Source organism: Pogona vitticeps, chromosome 12 (assembly GCF_051106095.1).
Source record: "Pogona vitticeps strain Pit_001003342236 chromosome 12, PviZW2.1, whole genome shotgun sequence".
In the NCBI taxonomy this organism is placed as follows: Eukaryota; Metazoa; Chordata; class Lepidosauria; order Squamata; family Agamidae; genus Pogona; species Pogona vitticeps.
Genome location: NC_135794.1, coordinates 26,225,742 through 26,244,417, shown reverse-complemented (window position 1 = coordinate 26,244,417; position 18,676 = coordinate 26,225,742). Strand labels below are relative to the sequence as shown.

The 18,676-nt window shown below is 59.2% G+C and overlaps 2 protein-coding genes across 2 annotated transcripts in view; one reads left to right on the top strand and one right to left on the bottom strand.

The window, feature by feature from the left end:
- Window positions 1-1,470, bottom strand: part of IQGAP1 (IQ motif containing GTPase activating protein 1) — a 37,804-nt gene extending 36,334 nt beyond the window's left edge. The window contains exons 1-2 of the mRNA XM_020790049.3: window positions 1,183-1,470; window positions 226-325 (exon numbers count right to left, since the gene is read on the bottom strand). Of these exons, the coding sequence (XP_020645708.3) occupies window positions 226-325; window positions 1,183-1,237 (155 nt within the window). The 5' untranslated portion in view covers window positions 1,238-1,470. The remainder of the gene's footprint in view (window positions 1-225; window positions 326-1,182) is intronic.
- Window positions 1,471-2,003: 533 nt separating this feature from the next.
- Window positions 2,004-17,989, top strand: TUBGCP4 (tubulin gamma complex component 4). The gene is made up of 18 exons (XM_078381040.1): window positions 2,004-2,215; window positions 2,326-2,508; window positions 2,646-2,756; window positions 3,226-3,279; window positions 4,116-4,172; window positions 4,856-4,935; window positions 5,271-5,472; window positions 5,773-5,938; window positions 12,803-12,927; window positions 13,131-13,181; window positions 13,303-13,408; window positions 13,667-13,774; window positions 14,155-14,293; window positions 14,461-14,638; window positions 14,889-15,023; window positions 15,572-15,688; window positions 16,090-16,229; window positions 16,954-17,989. Exons 1-18 carry the CDS (start codon window positions 2,132-2,134, stop codon window positions 16,967-16,969), a joined length of 2,052 nt encoding a protein of 683 aa, XP_078237166.1. The 5' UTR covers window positions 2,004-2,131; the 3' UTR covers window positions 16,970-17,989.
- The last annotated feature ends 687 nt before the right edge of the window (window positions 17,990-18,676 follow it).

Here is an 18,676-nt window from a genome sequence, read left to right as displayed (position 1 = left end):
CTTTTGTGTGTCATTTCACCAAATAAGCCATCTAAAAATTAAAACCTGAAAAACTGGGTGAATCTCACTTTGGTTTTGTCACCCGTTGTTGTAGCACCAGGGCTCAGAGGTACCACCAAGGAAGGCCGTTTCCGACGGGGCTTGGTCCTCACGTTTGAGCCCCGACCGGGTCATGCGCAGACCCCGCACCCACCCACAGGACGACGATGAGGACGGCCGGCTGACCTTTTGGCTTCCTCCAGGTGGCACAGATATTCATAGGCCACATTCTGACGCCGCCTTTCATCCATCTCTTCGGCTGTCATCCGTTCGTTATCCAGAACAGCTGTAAGGAGACAGCCACAAAGTCAGCCCTGAGGAAACGGAGGTGTGTCTCCCCCCCCCCCAGAGAGAAGGCCTTCTTTGCATGGCAGCAGCCTGAGAAGGTTCCCTCCCCCCCGCCCAGTGAGGCAGGCGGCCTGCCAGAGCACAGCCACCTCCTCCTGGAAGCAGGAGGGGAGAAGCCCACGCCCTGCCTGGGTTGCCAGGACCCTGGGCCGGCGGACAGGCAGGCAGGCGCCCTCTCAGACATCTCCCCCTACCCCCCCCCCGCCCGCCCGCTTGGTGGTCCCGGACCCTAATAAAGCGGTCCTTATCTCCCTACCACCACCACCACCCCCCCCCGCCCGCCCGCCCGCTATGCGGAGGAAGCCTGGCCCTGTCCCTGGCAGCCGGATTGGGGCCGCAGGCAGCCTGAGGTCCGGGGTCTGGGCATCCGCGCGCGCACACACACACACACACAAACACGCGCGCACACACTCCCGCACGCAGGCAGGCAGGCAAGCGGCTGCTCTCCTTTTCCTTCTCCTCCTCGGGAGGAGCCGGACTCTGGCTGGGCGGGCGACGAGGGCTTCCTGCGGAAAAGGCCGGCGGCGCCCGCGGGGAAAGGAGCGGGCAAGGGGAAGGAAGGGGGGCCCTCGTCCTCCCGCCGCAGCCGAGGGATGAGCCCCCCCCCGGGATTCCCCACCGCCCCGGGCCCGGGCGTTTGCCCAAAGGGCCGGCGGCTCCCCCGGGGAACGGAGGGCGGGAGGGAGCGCCCGTGGCCCCCCTCCGAGCGCCCCTGAAGCCCGGGCCCGGTGGGGGGGGAGGAGGAGGAGGAGGAGGAGGGGGCCCGAGGACGACCCTCCCCGGCGGGTCACTTACAGCCATAGTGGGGCCGGGCCACGCCCGCCCCGTCGGGCTCTTCCGAAACGGACATGAGGGCGAGTCCCCGCGGCGTCTGCGAAGCACCAGCGACGGAGGAGACCCGAGAGCGAGCGGGCGGATGGGCTCCCCCCAGGGAGACGCGGGCGCGGCCGGGCTCGTTCCTGCCTGCGCGGCGGCAACCACTCCAGCCAGGCTCTCCCACCGCCGCGAGGAGGAGCGAGGAGGAGGGCGGCGAGCCAGGCAGGGAGTGGCGCCGGAAGCCCAGCCGCAATACGGATCACCACCACCACCAGCAGCAGCAGCAGCACTAGCGACGCCGCCCCCGCCCCGCCCTTCCCGGCCCCGGCCCCTCCCCCTCCGGGGTGTCAGGCCAAGGCCCGCCCGCCGGGCCCCACCCAGGAAGCGCGCGGAGCCTCTCCGCCCTGAACCGCGGGGGAAGCGAGCCTCGCCCCCACCCGCCCTCCGCGCAGGGCAGGGAAACTGGGAGGGCCCGCTTTGGCCGCCGCCCCTTGGAGGGAGGGAGGGGGCGGGCACAAGCGGCTGCTTGCCTTCACGGGGCGGGGCGGGCCGAGACACCGCCCACTCCGGGGCAAAGGGGCTGGCCCTGCTTCAGCCGCCGCCTGGCACGCGCTGGCACCTAGAGCTATACCCTGCAGAGGAGGGCACGCTCCCGTTGGCTGCGCGGGGAGCTTCCGGGGCTTTTAGTGCCGCCACAGCCCGGAAAGTTCTCATCGCCCTTCCGGGGGCGCCGCCGGAGCCGGGCGGTCCCAGGGAGCCCGGAAGCACGTCCCCGCGCGGCCCTCTTTCCTTGGGCTGGCTCTAGGGGCACCGGGGGCGGGGCGGGGCGCGACGGCGGCGCGAAAGGCCCCGTTTCGGCCCAGCCACCCGCTCGCCCATCCGCAGACCGGGCCGGGGGAGGTTTGGGGGGAGCCGGCACCCGGGCGCCATGATCCACGAGCTGCTGCTCGCGCTGCGCGGCTACACGGGCGGCCTCTTCGTCGTCAGCGGGACCGGCGGCGGCGGCTTGCAGGTGGCTCCCGCCCCGGGCAGGAGGGAAGGAAGGAGGGTTAAGGGTCCAGACCCCCCCCCGCCCCCGCCGCCGCTCACCGCCCCTTCTCCCTCTCCCTCTCCCCGCGGCAGGTGTCGCCCGAGGCGCTGCCGCCCTTCCTGCACCCGAGCGAGGCCGGGCTCCTGGGGCGCGCCTGCCGCCTGGGCGCCTTCTACCTCCGCTTCAGCGAGTTCGTCGAGCAGTTCGCCGAGCACGTCCCGCCGCCCCCGCCGCCGCCCCCGCAGCCCGCGCAGCCCCCGCCGACCCCGGCGCAGGTAGGGCCCCCCTCCCCGCCGCTGCCCCCCTCCCCTAGCGAAGGCCAACCGGGAGGGAGGGAGGGAGGGAGGGAGGGGCGCCCCCCCCCGCGCCGCCTTTCCTCCATCTCTGCCTTGTGCCCCCCCCCCGCTTGCAGGATCTGCTCCCGGCGGCTCCCCAGCACGGGATCTACCTGCGCGCCTTCTGCGCGGGGCTGGACGCGGTGCTGCAGCCCTACCGGCAGGCGCTCCTGGACCTCGAGCAGGAGGTGAGCCCGAGGGAGGGTCCCAGGGAGGGAGGGGTGGAAGGAAGAGGCCCCGGCGGCTGTTTGGGGGGGGGCGCCGGTCCCCGGAGGGGGGGGCGCGATCGCGGCAGGCCCGGTGCCCTGACAGCCCTGCTCAAGGCCGGCAAAGCGGGGCGCTCGGCCCGGTTTGCAGTTTGAGGTAATGCCTCTCTTAGGGGGGGGGGAAGTCGCCTCGCGGGTCTGTTTTAAGGAGAAAGAGAAAAAAAGGGGGGGGGTGAAATAAGAGAGAGAGAGAGAGGAGTCCTTTCCGAGCTCTCCGGGGCCAGGCGGGGGTTGCCCTCTCAGGAAGGCAGCCCCTCTGCTGATAGTTGCGCAGCCCCCTCTTTCGGAGAGGGGGGGTCTGTAGGGAGGGGGACACAGAATGGGGGAGGGTGGGTGGTGTATGATCTCCCAGGCATCATCCGCACCTGGTCTTCCTTTCCTTCTTGGGTAGTTTTTGGCTGATCCTCACCTGACCATCTCGCACGTCAACTACTCCCTCGACCAGGTGAGTCGCTTCGCGTGGCCTGCCTGGCGCTCCTTCTGCCGGCCGGAGTTTGTTTTCTCTCCCAGGGTGGCTTGTAGCTGCTCTTGCCTCTCTGGGCTGCGACCTCTGCCTGGCTCAGGCGTGAGTGGGTTTCGGTCCACCTACTTCCCAGTACTGGGTGTGAGGTCGTGCTGGGGTGGACGGGCAGGCGAGCAGGAGCCGGTCCGACGTGAGTTTGTGCCCACAGACCCCCCCCCTCGCCTCCCGTCTCCCAGCAGCCACGCAGAGAGCTCCTGGTGAAGGCAGGGGAAGCGTTGCTACAAAAGGAGAGTCGGCCGGCCCCAACTCCTGGGGGCAGGGCCCCTGTGCCAGAAGCGGGGAGGAAGAGGGGAGCCCCTTGTCTTTCATTTTGGGCAGCGTCATTACGCCGCCCGTCCGGCTGTGCGGTTTGCCAAACAGGAGGGCAACTCACACACCCGGAGAGGGGCCTTGCACCGAAGCAGGTCGTCTTTCTGTTCCTTCTCCTTTACCTTATCAGGACCCTTTCCTCTGAACCTGGTGCTTTTGCCCAGAGATGGACACATCATGGCCTTTTCAGGGGCTCTTACAAACATGGAGGGGGGGGGGACTGAAGCCGCTCAGAGCAAGCTTCTGCTGAGCTGGGACACCAGGGAGGCTCCCAGTGGGCTGGGGGCTCTGCCTCGGCAGGGGTGCGCCTGCCTTCCCATCACTGGGGACCCAGCGACTCAGTGCTCCCTGAGCCTCCCCTCGCTTCTCAGGCCCCACAGCGGGCCCTTGGCCCATCCCTTTCCGGGGAGCAGGCCTGCCCCCTTCCTTATTCGCTGCTTTTCCCACAGTTTCAGCTCTTGTTCCCCTCGTTGATGGTGGTGGTGGAGCAGATCAAGAGCCAAAAGGTACGGCCAAAGGCTCAGATTCCCATGGGCTGTGGCTGCCTCTAGAGGCAGAGGTGTGGCAAACAAGATAAGAAGAGACTTATATTGGGGAGAAGAAGAATTAAGAAAAGGCCGTGTGGTTGTAAAGGTTACACAACTGCAAGAGTAGCAGGATACTTTTACTGACCTACTAAAAAAGCAAGCAGATTATTATTATTATTATTTATTTAATTTATATGCCGCCCACACTACCCAAAGGTCTCTGGGCGGATTGCAAGCTTTTGTGGAGAAAACCCCACTTCACCAGGCTGGGCAGCCCCCTTTCATGGACAGTGCAGGAAAATGGTAGATAAGAGCCCCCAAAATTCATCAAGGCAGATGTTTATGTCAAGCCGGATTGTGTGAGGTAAATTCAGACTTAGGTTGAAAAGGTCAGCTTGCTGGGGTGGGTGGGTGGTCTTAAGCACCATCCCTTGCAACCGATTTGGAATATGGCTTCCTTTTACTGAAGGAAATAAATGGATGTCAGGGCATTTGGGCCACTATTCAGAGCTCATTCATGGCCAGGGGCCCTTTTGGGGCACTTATTTTTCCCTCTCTAAGTTTAAAGAAAGTGGGTGGGTGGTCTCTAGATCTTCAGCTCTCAAGCAGCATATGCAGGCCTCCGCTCTGGTAAGTGATGCACGGGTCCACGTTTCTTGCAGATCCATGGCTGTCAGATCTTGGAAATCGTCCACCGGCATAGCCAAGGGGGCTTGCCCCCCGTGCGTCATGCTTTGGAGAAGTAAGAAGCAGGAATTGAAGCCGTTTCCTGAGGTTGGCTGGGTGGAAGTGTTCTGAATTGGGAAGAGGAGTCCCCTCCCCGTGCCCCACCCACCCATTCACACACCGCGTATGCCTCTTCCCGAAGCTCTGCTGCCACTTTTGAGGGCCCGTGTGTGTTCTCCCCTGGGGAGACGACCCACAGTGAAAGCTAGCCGTCCCCCGTGTGTCGGGGGCGCCTGTGTTCTGCTGGATTTCAGTGTTACGGGCAGCTGCTTCGTGGAGAGAGAGAGGGAGGGAGGGAAGCCCACCACCAGCCCCAGGAGATCCCCATTGTTGGCGCTGTGCTTCTTCCAGGGTCTTGGCCGTGTGCCACGCGGTCCTGTACAAACAGCTCTCAGCCTGGATGCTGCACGGATTGCTCCTGGACCAGCACGAGGAGTTCTTCATCAGGCAGGGTCCCTCGTCGGGGATTGTCCCTGCCCAGCTGGAGGAGGAAGAGGACGACTTGGGCATTGGAGGTCTGACGGGGAAACAGTTGCGAGAACTGCAGGATATGGTGAGCGGGGCCACCTCTCTTGGGACCCCTTGCAGTCCCCTTGGGGCTTCAGACAGCTTTGGGCCAGATCCGGCGGCAGCCCTGAGCACCTGGGGAGCTGCAGGGTCGGGAGTGGCTCTCTTCCCCCAGGGACATGCTTGGATCTAGGCTTCCTCTCGGGCTTGTGCACCCCAAGATATGGGGTGGGGGCACCCGACGCCCTCGGGGGAGGGACCTTGGCAGTGCTTTGAATCCAGAGGTCCTCTCTTGTCATCTCCCACCCCTGTGCACCGTCCCGGTGGCTTCCTTTTGTCGCCACAGAGGCTGATTGAAGAGGAAAATATGCTGGCACCTTCTCCCAAGCAGTTCTCCCTGAGGATAGAAATGTTGCCCTCCTACATCCCTGTGCGCGTGGCTGAGAAAATCCTCTTTGTGGGCGAGTCCGTCCAGATGTTTGAGAGCCAGAACGTGAGCTTTACAAAAAAAGGTCGGGCACTTGGCTTCCGTTCATCCTGAGGGCAAGTGGGCTTAGTGGCCTGTGGCTAGCGCAGCCGCATGTGCTTCAGCCAAGGGGAGGTTGTGCTGGTCCCCCCCCCCCCGCGCGTCTGCAAGGTGCCGTGGCAGGCAGGGCCCAGCCATCAGCTTCCCCGCGTCCACAAGAGCCTCCCTCTTGGCACAGAGCCTTGGGGGCACCTCTGCCACTTTGGCCACGGAGCTGTTATTTTTTGCAATATGACATGTTAAGCTACATCCGATGGGATGTCCCCCTCAGTGGCTCTGTGGCCTCCCCTGTGGCCGCTGTTGTGGCAGCTGTTGAGGTGGTATTTGCGGGCTCAACAGAGGCAGGAATAAAAAGAGGTTACTTACCTGTAACTTTGGTTCTTCGAGTGGTACTCTGTGAATTCACACTAATGGGTTAATCTGCGCTTGCGCAGAAGGCCTCGGAACATTCTAGAGCTTAAAGTAACACTTTTGGCTCCGCCCCCCCAGGACCTCATGGTCCGCCCGCCCTAACAGTCATTCAGTTCCCCAAATTCCGCTGCTGCTCTAAAGGCGAGACAGCCGTGACGGAAAGTGGGGAGGACGGGCGGGCCGTGTGAATTCACAGAGTACCACTCGAAGAACCAAAGTTACAGGTAAGTAACCTCTTTTTCTTCTTCGTGGACTCTGTGAAATCACACTAATGGGTGACTAGCAAGCTTACCTCTGGAAGGAGGAGGGAAACGTCACGGCAGCACAGCCGACAGGACAGCCCGGCCAAACCTCGCATCCTCCTTGGCTCGCAGGTCGAGTCTGTAGTGGGATGCAAACGTGGAAGGCGTGGACCACGTGGCGGCTTTACAAACGTCCTGTAGTGGGACTCCACGGAGAAAGGCTGTAGAGGCCGCAACAGCCCTAGTAGAATGGGCGTGAACAGATGCCGGTAGAGGCTTCTTAGCCAGTTCATAGGCCAGACGGATGACCTGAACTATCCATCTGGATACAGTTTGCGGAGACACTTCCCGACCCCTATGGGGTTACTGGTAAGAGACAAACAGGCGCTTGGAGAGACGGAACGAGGAAGTCCTTTGAACGTAGAAGGCTAACGCCCGACGAACGTCGAGGAGATGGAGGGATTTCTCAACCGGAGAAGAAGGTTGGGGAAAGAAGGTTGGCAGGACTATAGGCTGCTTGACATGAAAGTCCGTGGTGACTTTGGGCAGAAAAGACACGTCAGGGTACAAGACCACCTTGTCCCGGAAAAATTGCAAGAAAGGTGGGTCGGTCCTCAGGGCAGCCAATTCAGAGGCCCTTCTGGCTGACGTAATAGCTACCAAGAAAACCACTTTAAGGGTAAGGAGGCGTTCAGAAACCGTAGCGAGCGGCTCAAATGGTGGTTTTGAAAGGCAGTTTAAGACCGTATGGAGAGACCACTGAGGAATAGGATTAATTGTAGGTGGACGAAGGCGGACAACCCCTCGAAGAAAACGTTTGATCTTCGCGTGTCTAAATAACAGGGCACTGTCCGTCTCTGGCGGTTGATGGGCTATGATGGCGGAGAGGTACACCTTCAGGGTGGAATGAGACAGGTTCATCTGGAAAAGGTAAGCCAGAAACTGTAACACAGTATGGAGCGTGGTGGGCGACGCGGGTAGTTGATGAGAAGCGGTGAACTTCAGGAAAGCCTTCCACTTGCTCCCGTACAGGGTGTCAGTGGACGGCTTACGACAATGGGAGAGGACGTGAGCTACCGTGGGACTATCCTCCAGGCGGTGAGGTGGAGTGACTGCACGTCCGGGTGGTAAGTTGTCCCTTCGTTCTGGGTCAGCAGATGCGGAAGGTAAGGTAGCCTGACGTACTCCGTCGCCCTCGAGATGAGCCTCGCGAACCACGGTTGGCGCGGCCAAAACGGAGCAATCAGAATGGCATTCGCATTGTCGTCGCAAACTTTCACCAGTGTTCTCAGTAGGAGAGGAAACGGTGGAAACATGTAGAGAAGGCGGTTGCTCCACGCCACCATCAGAGCATCGCCGTGCGAATTCGGGCCGTGACCGCCCCTGGAGAAGAAGGTGGGGCATTTGGTGTTGAGGTGAGTGGCGAAGACATCCACCACGGGAGTTCCCCATCGCTCGCAGAGTGTTAGGAACACCGTATGGTCCAGCACCCATTCGTGCATGGTAACAGCAGTCCTGCTGAGCCGATCCGCAAGTATGTTGTCGTGAGTGGAAATGTATACAGCGGATGGAAAGACATGATGTTGGAGACACCACTCCCATAGCTGGACAGCAAGATACAGGAGGGAGAAAGAGTGGGTACCGCCCTGTTTGTTGACATACGCGACAGCCGTCGTGTTGTCCGAAACAACCTGAAGGGCCGTGCCCCTGATGATGGGCAGGAACGCCCGGCAAGCCTTGAAGATGGCGAGAAGTTCCCGATTGTTGATGTGGAGAGCAAGCTCCTTTGGAGACCATCGGTCGTGGACCTGCAGACCGCAACAATGGGCACCCCAGCCGATGTCGCTGGCATCCGTCGTGATGCGAGTTTGTAGGGCAATGGGAGCAAAAGGGCGTCCCATGAACAGATTGCCCGGGTTGAGCCACCAGTTCAGCTGCTCTGACAACTCCTTGGACACCAAGAGTCTCTTTTTGGGGAAGTCCCAGAGGGGATTGAAGAGGGACAGGAGCCACACTTGCAGCGAACGAAGCTTCAGTCTCGCATGAGGGATGACCGAAGTGGTGGAGGCCATAAGGCCCAGTAGCCTCTGCGCGGTGTGAGCGGTGACATGATGGAGAGGGCGGAATTTCTCGATGAGAACAGCCATCTTCCGCGCTCTTTCTAAAGGCAGGAATGCTCGGCCGGTCCGAGCATCGAGAGTAGCGCCTATGTAGGAGGCAACAGGCGAGGGAACAAGGACGGACTTCTTGTAGTTCACCTGCAGTCCGAGAGTTTTGAGGAGGCGAAGCACTGTAAGGGTGTGACGCTCCGCCTGAAGCCTGGAGTGTGCAACCAGTAGCCAGTCGTCGATGTATGGAAAGACGGCTATGCCCCTTGTTCTCAGGAAAGCCGCCACCGGGGCCATACACTTCGTAAAGACTCTGGGCGCGGTGGAAAGTCCAAAAGGCAGAGCGGAGAATTCGTAACATCTTGACCCCAGCGAGAAACGCAGGAAGCGACGATGGTCGTGCCTGATATTTATGTGGAAATAGGCGTCGCTGAGGTCTATGACGACGAACCAGTCGCCCTGTCGCAAGAGGGGCAGGATCCTCTCTAAGGTTACCATCCGGAAACGGCGATAGGCAATGAATTTGTTGAGGCGCCTGAGGTCCAAAATAGGACGGAAAGAGTCGTCCCGCTTTGTCACCAGAAAATATCTGGAGAAAAAACCAGGATTGGCAGGGTTTGGAAACACCCTGGTTATTGCATGCTTTTGTAACAGGGTGGTTACTTCTTGCTTTAGAGGGTCGGATGGGGGGGTAAGAACTAGACGGGGAGGAGGCGTCTCCAAAAATTCTATCGCGTAACCGGGAGCGATGATAGAAAGGACCCACTTGTCCGAAGTGATGGTAAGCCAACTGGAGAGGAAGGGAGACAAGCGGGTGGCGCAGGAATGAGGAAATGGCTGTAGAGCAGTCAAAGGCCCTGTTTATTCTTACGGTCGACCTTTTTGAAGGGAGCACGTGTCTTGTGTCGTTGGTCATGTCTAGTGGTGTAGCCGGAAGAAGGAGAATACCTCTGCTTGTAGGGATAGGATCTCCCTGGCTGCGTAGCCGGGGAGAAAGATGGACGCTTCCATGGGTAGCGTTGTTTGTAGAACGGTTGAGCAGCATAGGATCTGGCAGCCTTTTTCGCTTCATGGAGACCCTTCAGGATCTCATCCGTCTTGGGATCAAAAAGACCCGAACCGTCAAAGGGGAGGTCAAGGATACGGGCCTTGGAGTCTTCAGGAATGGCCGCAGACTTAAGCCACGCCTGCCGCCTCATGGCAATACCCGTCATTAGATTACGGGATGCAGCATCCAAAATATGACGAACCGTGACCCGTTCCTGACGAATGAGTTGTGATGCCTCCTGATGAAGGGAGAGACCTCTCGGTTGCAGCTCATCAGGTGCAGCTTGTAAGGATGGTAAAGCCAAGTCCCATAAGTGTTGGTGGTAAGCCGCCATAGCGGCGACATAGTTAGCAGCTCTCACAATTAGAGATGAGAAGGCATATGAACGCCGACCAAATATGTCCATTTTCCTCCCATCCTTGTTATTGGGGGATGCGGCTGATGCAGGCCGAAACTTAGACTGGGCGACGTCCACAATAAGGGAATTGGGGGCGGGATGTTTCACAAGGAAGTCCAGTTCAGATCCCTGAATCCGGTATAGGTTCTCAACCCGTCTGGACATTTGAGGGGTAGAGCAAGGTTTGTCCCAAGGTTGCTTTAGGGTTCGCAGTAGCGAAGGGATGAACGCTAGGCGCATGGGTAGGTTCTGATCCTCATCGATATCGCCGTATACCTTGTCGGGGACCGTTTCCGGCGGACGTTCGACAGGGAGTTCCAAAGCGGAGGCTATTCTATGTATTAGTTGAGAATAGCTAGGAAAATCGGCCGCAGGAGAAACCGGGTTCTTATCAATGATGGCAGAGTCCGGAGTGTTATCATTAGGAGCCGATGTATCCGAAAATGAGCATTCGGAGGAGGAGTCTTCGGGATGATCAGAAGGGAGGGACGGGGGGAATGGGAGTTCCGGCATGGGAAAAACGGGGGCCGGTATCGATTTGCCTCTTCGTTTAGAGCGTTTCTTGCCCCTCGGTCCGGTATCGGTACCGTGTCCGGTACCGTGTCCTGTACCGTGCCCGGTATCGGGATCGGTATCGGTATCGAGGAGATCCAATTGAAAGGAGTCAGAGTCAGAGGAAACGTGGCGTCGTTTCTTCTTGCGCGGTTTCGCCGGTACCGAGTCGCGAGGACGCTTCGGTTTAGGTGGCACCGCATCGGTACCGAGTGGCGCGGTACCGAGTCCGGTATCGGTAGTGGTACGACGTGGGATACCGGTCGGTATCGGAGGTGGAGGCGGTACGCAGCCCTCGGCATTGGTCCGTTGCTCTGTCTTCCGTAGGGAGGAAGGTCCTCCCGGTACCGATCTAGACCCTTTCGCTCCGATATCGTGAAGGGACGGTACCGACTGGACGTGTCGCCGTCTGCCCCTGTCGGTATCGCGGGGCGGCGGTACCGACGGTACCGAAGAATCGGAGGAAACCGACGAGGAGGACGAGGAGTCGGATGAGGAACTCCGCGTAGCGAGGCTGTAAAGAAGCCGCGGGTCATAGAGCTTTTGCATCTGCTTCCGCCATTTTCTTAAATAGCTCTTGGAAAGTTTGAGCGGAGCGGTTTTGTCCTCCATAGCCTCCTGCCTCTTAGGCTTCTTGGGGCGAGAATGTCGAGCCCCGTGGGGGGAGACCTTCGGTCCCGAGGGGCTCGGAGACCGGGAATCTCCAGAGGCTGTTTCCAAATGCTTAGTCTTGGCTCTCTTCTTCCTAGGAGATGGGAAGAAGGGTATATCCGGCGTATCGGTTGGCGGTGGCAAGGATGGTGGAGAAGAGGCTGCCGACGACGCCTGGGAGTGAATCTCAATAGGAGATTGCGGAGTAAGAGCAGGCAGGGAGGGCGACGGTTGGAGTTGAGGAGTGGCCGCAGGAGACGGCGGGGGAGGAATGGCGGCCGTGGCCTGACTCTTAGGAGGCTTGGGTTTCTTAGAAGCCTTCTTGGTAGACGTAGTTGGCTTGCCATTAGCCCTAGTTTTAGGGCCAGGTGCAGGAGCTGAATCTGCAGGCGCGGATGACGCCGCCATAGCAGGCGCGGAGAGGGATTTTTCCCAGAGCGCTGCCCGAAGACGTTGCTCTCTAAGTCTCAGGCCTTGCCGGGTAAAACGTTCACAATGGCGACAAGTCTGGGGGATATGGGACTCCCCAAGACAAAACAAACAATAACGATGTCCGTCTGTGGAAGGGATCTTTTTAGAACAGGCGGCACAGCTTTTAAAAGTAACTTTAGGTGAAGAGGGTGCCTTGGAGGCCATAAAAGAAAAAAGGCGGGAAAGAAACAGTCCAAGAAATAGGGGGGAAAAAGGGGGTAGGGGAGCGAGGGAAAACCCTCAGACACAGTCCAAAAACTCCCCTAATAATAATATGAAGTAAAGTACTTCCCTTGAAGCATGAAAAGCGGAGCCAAATCTCAGGAATCTTCCAGATCTTTCCAATATTTCACGGAGCTCTAGCTAGGAGACCTAACTGCAGCAGCGGAAAAAATGGAACTGAATGACTGTTAGGGCGGGCGGACCATGAGGTCCTGGGGGGGCGGAGCCAAAAGTGTTACTTTAAGCTCTAGAATGTTCCGAGGCCTTCTGCGCAAGCGCAGATTAACCCATTAGTGTGATTTCACAGAGTCCACGAAGAAGAAGCATGTCTTCCCCTCTGGAGAATGAGTGGGGAAAACGGGTTCCTCTGGCTTTTTGGGAAAATGAGGAAGGGCTATTCGTACCTCCTTGTTTCCTTGGTGTTGGGAGGTTTCTGGGGTTCACGCAAGGTCACTTCCTCCCGTGTTCTTGCCTGTTCTGCCTGCAGTGTGCCTGGAAGAACCACTCTTCCTCCTTGATCTCCTGTCGGGTATCTGAAGCTCTGTTGCCTCTTGCAAAAGCGAACCCTCTAGTTCCTCCAGGTTCTCTTAGCAAGATTTAACTCCTGGCCTGGGATGGGCCCCCATGGCAGCCAGGGGGGTGGATGGCATGGGCCTCTGTCTAGTCCAGGAAGAGAGTAACAGAAGGGGCTTTGCCTGGCTCTGGAGTTTCGTTTGGACCACTTTCCCTTTCCTCTCCTCCTTCACAGGCTCCATCTTGAAGAATCAGGAGGACACGTTCGCTGCAGAGTTGCATCGCCTCAAGCAGCAGCCGCTCTTCCATTTGGTGGACTTTGAATCTGTGGTTGACTGGATCCGGAGCACCGTGGCTGAGGTCAGCTGCAGCTCTAGGCAGGGACCGGCCTCTTGCTCCATCCCTTGGAGCGCCCGTGGAGGCCTGGAGGGCATGGCCGGCTTGTACCATGAGAGGCAGGCTGTCCCCAAGAACTCTCTCTGGGAGAGAGGCGGTGACTTTCTAAGCAGCCATCATCTGCGGGCCCCGATGCTGATGGACTGTTCTTTGTTTCCTTTCCTAAGCACTTGTGGAAGCTGATGGTGGAAGAGTCCGATTTGATAGGACAGCTGAAAGTAAGTGCAGAACGCCTCTGGAAGCTTCCAGATTTGCCGCCCTCCTTTCTCCAGACAACAGCCACTTCACCATTTTCAAGGGTGCCTTGAGAATGGCCTGTGTGTCCTTCCTTCCTTCTAGATCATCAAAGACTTTTATCTCTTGGGGAGAGGGGAATTATTCCAGGCTTTTATTGACACAGCACAGCAGATGCTCAAGACTCCTCCAACAGCGGTGACAGAGCACGGTGAGCCCCTCGGTGTCCTGGCAGGGCCCCCTCGGTGTCCCACACCCGGTCCTGGGGCTGGGAGGTCGCGTGTGGGGCTTCCCGGGCGCCTCCTGCCTCTGTCTTGATTCTAAAGGCCAGGGCGCCCCAAGGACACACACAGTCAGGCTGCGGAGTGGCCGGGCTCTGGACGGCGGGGCAGCTGGCCAGCTCCCACCTTTTGCTGGTGGGAACAGCGGCCTGGGTGCCGCCCTGACCGTTCTCATGGCCTCCCTCCAGATGTCAACGTGGCGTTCCAGCAGTCAGCCCACAAAGTGTTGCTGGACGATGACACCCTGCTTCCTCTCCTTCATCTCACCATCCACTACCACGGAAAGGAGCATCGAGGTGGGTGGTTGGGGGTGTGTGCCAGGGGCGCAGCTGCCTTGGCCACCTGAGGGTTCGTCTCCCCTGCCCTTTGCCAGCATGAGTCGCCCAAGGGGGTCATGGTGATGACCAGGCACGTAGAGCAGCTTTTATTTTAATTTTTCCTGTTGAGACAGATCTGCATCTCTTGAGCTCTGAAGAGGGCCGTTCCATTCTCCCGGCTACACTCTGCCCTCTTTCTCAGGGGAAGATGGCCGAAGGGAGACCTGTGGGGTGGGGGTGAGGGGGAGACGAGAGGGACTATGGGATCCTGGGCCTTCTCCCATATCCCCCAGCACGGTTCTCTGTGGCCTCCACCCTCCTGGCAGCCATTCAGAAACATCCTTGTGCTTCCCTTTCAGATGGTTCTCAGGCTCGTGAAGCCCCTTTGCGTGAACTCTCACCCCACGAGTCCCCGACCTCTGGCTGGGCTGCTCTGGGGCTCAGCTACAAAGTCCAGTGGCCTCTGCACATCCTCTTTACTCCAGCTGTCCTAGAAAAGTAAGGGTGGCCTCCCCCACGGTCCCCGGGGCTCTGGGGCCATAGCCGTGGCTGGGCGGAGCGAGGCACGTTTTCCCAGTGGTGGCAGAAAGAGGCTCCCCCCCCCTTCCTGTCCTTGGTCGGGCACCCGCCTCCCTTTCGCCTTCCGTTCCCGTGTCTGGCTCCAGGTACAATGTGGTCTTCAAGTACCTCCTGAGTGTGCGGCGCGTGCAGGCCGAGCTGCAGCATTGCTGGGCGCTGCAGATGCAGTGCAAGAGGCTGAAGTCCAACCGGACGGACGCCATCAAGTGGCGGCTGCGCCATCACATGACTTTCCTGGTGGACAACCTCCAGTACTACCTGCAGGTGAGGGAGGGCGCGCGGCGGTGGCGGCAGCAGCAGCTTCTCTCCTCCTCCTCTGGGCAGGCCAGGAGGGTTGGAGACCCACCCAGCGGACTCCGCTGCCGACATTGCTCAGGGAGGGCACGGCGGAGTCTTTCCCGGGCCTGGCGGTAGACCCAGAGCGGTTCCTTCTCCAGGGTCGTCTTGCTTCCTGCTGAGCCTTTGCTGGGGGTTGGGGGGCGAAAGGCAGCTCCGGGTCGTCTTGTCCCCTCAGGTGGATGTCCTGGAGTCTCAGTTCTCGCAGCTCCTACAGCAGATCAACTCCACCCGCGACTTTGAGAGCATCCGACTGGCCCACGATCATTTTCTGAGCAACCTCCTGGCCCAGTCCTTCATTCTGCTGAAACCGGTGAGTGCCCCAGCCTCTACCCCCACCCCCACCCCCATCTTCAGGCATCCATCCGCCCGGGCCTCTGCCTAAAGCTAAACAAGCATCCTAGGCCAAGCAAATACCTCTGCTTCATACTGCGTGGCCAACCTCAGCCCTAGCAGGCTATGAAGGGGACACTCAGCCCAAAACCCGACACCCCCCTCCCAGGTGGGACTGGATTTGTGGTTTGGCCACCCTCTTCTGTGCTAAGCCAAACTGGGTGGCGAGCGAAAGGCACGGAGAGAGGCCGGGGCGCGTTCCAGAGTCTTGGCCCAAGAGACCCACTTCCCCCTTGGCCTTGCTGACCGAGTCATGTAGATCCTTGACCCAGAGGTCCCTGTGTGGAGGGCTCTTGGGGTGTGTCTGAACAAAGCAGAATGTTTGCTCCCTTCTCCTTCAGGCTTTGGTGCTTGATGGGAACGCCCACACAAGGCTGAGTAAGCGGGTCAGAAGAGGGAGGCGCCAGGAGGAGAAAGCCTGGGCTGTCATGCCCTTCACCTGGCTTTGCTTGTCTGTTTCCTGTGCAGGCTTTCCACTGCCTGAACGAAATCTTGGACCTTTGCCACAGCTTCTGCTCGCTGGTCAGCCAGAATCGAGGGCCCCTGGATGAGCGAGGGACTGCCCAGCTGAGCATTTTGGCCAAGGTGGGGCTCCCTGCTCGCATGGCACCCTGAGAGAGCTTTCCTGGGGCCTTTTCTCCACGGGGCTGAAGTGGGGCCAGGAGGCCCTGGGAGAGGGTCTCTAGAGGGCAGTGAGCCAATGAGCGGCACTTGCAGACCGACCGGGGGGGGGGGGGCGCTTCCTTCTTGCAGCAGAGCAGCTGCTGAGGAAGGCTGGTCAGATGTAGCCCCCCGGGGCCCTTTGGTTGAAGCCCTCATGAGCGGTGGTGTCTCGGGGACTCCCTCTTGTCGCCTGTCTCCCCGTCTGCTAAAGGTTGGAGGGGGAGGGCGGCAGTGGGTTTCTCTCACGCAGGGGCCCACTCTCCACGGGGGTGGGTGGCTGGGAGGTGTGTGTTTGTGGCAACTCGGGGACGTTTCCCTTGCAGGGCTTCAGCTGCCAGTCGTCCCTCCTGTTCAAGATCCTCTCCAGCGTTCATAACCATCAGATCAACTCGGACTTGGCGCAGTTGCTTTTGCGCCTGGACTACAACAAGTACTACACGCAGGCGGGGGGCACCTTGGGCAGGTAGGACACGGAGCTCCGGGGGGGGGCGAGCGAGGGTGGTTGTTGCGCTGAGGTGTCTGCCCTGGGGGTGGGGAGGGGAGAGGAGGGGCACTGCAGCCCAAGGGGCCTGGGGGTGGGGTGGGGGTGAGGGACCTGTCTGAGGCCAAGGTGCAGGGCCTGGGCCACGGGAGATGCAGGATGCGGCCACGGCTCCCTCCGCCCCAAAGGTCTCTGGCACCTGTGAAGTGGCCGCCACCTCCTCACGGGAGGCATTGGCTGCCCTGGTTAAAATGGGTCAAGGGTCTGTTTGAGGCTGCTAGGAGATGAGTGGGGAAAGTACGGCCCCCGTGGGCTGCTGCCACCGACTGCTGCCACGGCGGCTAGCCCGAAGGGGAGTCGTCATCCAGGTTTTTACTCCGGTAGCCGTGAAAGGGGCAAGAGGCTTCTTTCCTTTGAGTTACGACTCGATCCTGGGCCTCAGATGCTGTTGTGCCCATTTCTCCACGCCCAAGAGCTGGGTTACAGCAGCAGGTGTGTCTCAGGGAGGCGCAGCCAGGCCTGGATGTACCTGGTGGAATTTTGCACCTTACGGTCCCTAATGGCATTGATATATTAGGAGGTATGCATAATTTCTCAGGCTGAACAGGATTATGACGTTCTTGTTGCGATACCTGGTTTTCTCATTTTGCCGACTCTTCTGCATGCAACCCTTCCTTCCATCTAACCGGCCCCTTTTTCTGTGCAGTGTGGGATTAGAGTAGAACAAGCCCACGGCAATGCTGACCCTTCCCAGACCGTGGCCCCGGCTGCCCCGTCCTGACCACTCTGGAGAGAGAGGGCTGCCCTCTCAACAGAGGCCTGCACTGACCACGGCGCTTCTCCTATCGACGCACGAAAGGCTGGCCTGTCCTGCCCGTCACGTGACAGAGGGCAATGGCCCTCCCTGCTCCCTTCGGGTTCTGTGAGCGTCATTAAATGTCTCTAGTGCTGCTTTTCTTGTGTATGCTTCACCACCAAGAAGGGAAGTGGAAACGTAGCTTGCTTTTGGCCTGGTGTGACACAGGCCACTCTTTGGCAGCAATTCTAGCTCTTTTGTTTGAGGCTGCTAGGAGATGAGTGGGGAAAGTACGGCCCCCGTGGGCTGCTGCCACCGACTGCTGCCACGGCGGCTAGCCCGAAGGGGAGTCGTCATCCAGGTTTTTACTCCGGTAGCCGTGAAAGGGGCAAGAGGCTTCTTTCCTTTGAGTTACGACTCGATCCTGGGCCTCAGATGCTGTTGTGCCCATTTCTCCACGCCCAAGAGCTGGGTTACAGCAGCAGGTGTGTCTCAGGGAGGCGCAGCCAGGCCTGGATGTACCTGGTGGAATTTTGCACCTTACGGTCCCTAATGGCATTGATATATTAGGAGGTATGCATAATTTCTCAGGCTGAACAGGATTATGACGTTCTTGTTGCGATACCTGGTTTTCTCATTTTGCCGACTCTTCTGCATGCAACCCTTCCTTCCATCTAACCGGCCCCTTTTTCTGTGCAGTGTGGGATTAGAGTAGAACAAGCCCACGGCAATGCTGACCCTTCCCAGACCGTGGCCCCGGCTGCCCCGTCCTGACCACTCTGGAGAGAGAGGGCTGCCCTCTCAACAGAGGCCTGCACTGACCACGGCGCTTCTCCTATCGACGCACGAAAGGCTGGCCTGTCCTGCCCGTCACGTGACAGAGGGCAATGGCCCTCCCTGCTCCCTTCGGGTTCTGTGAGCGTCATTAAATGTCTCTAGTGCTGCTTTTCTTGTGTATGCTTCACCACCAAGAAGGGAAGCGGAAACGTAGCTTGCTTTTGGCCTGGTGTGACACAGGCCACTCTTTGGCAGCAATTCTAGCTCTTTCAGCTGTGGCCAGAGTCTTGCCCTCAGTATTTCCACCTTGGGTAGCCTGGTGAAAAAATTCAGGCCAGATCAGGAGTAACAGAAAAGGCAGGCCTGGCTTGGCCGCTCACCAGAAAGGCATTTCTCTTGAAGCTGCACTATAGGAAGAAGTACGCATTCAGGTGGCCAGACTGGAATGGGGCTGTTGCCCCCTCCTGCCCCAGCCGTTGTTGCCTTGATGGGGGAGCAGAGGCTGCTCTGCCTTGATCTTCTGCTCTGCTGCTTTTTCTAGGAGGGGAATAGATTTGGTGCAGCAACTCTGCCCAAGGCAGAAGGAAATAAAGAACTGCCTGGCTTCTCTAAGCAACCACTTCTGCCTCCAGGGGGAAAAAGGAGGGTCCCCCTTTCTCCTGACCCCTTCAGGACAGTGAAGAGTTCCTTGACCAAAAGGCGCAGACCAGAGGAAGTTACAGTACTTGACTACATAAAGACAGCCAGTGAGGGGTAACGACCCATCCCACCACAGCAAATTCTTGCTCGGCTGCGAAAACACATTGAAAGGCACTCCTTGGAACCTCTCACATTTCTTGAAGCCCAGTGGAAGAAC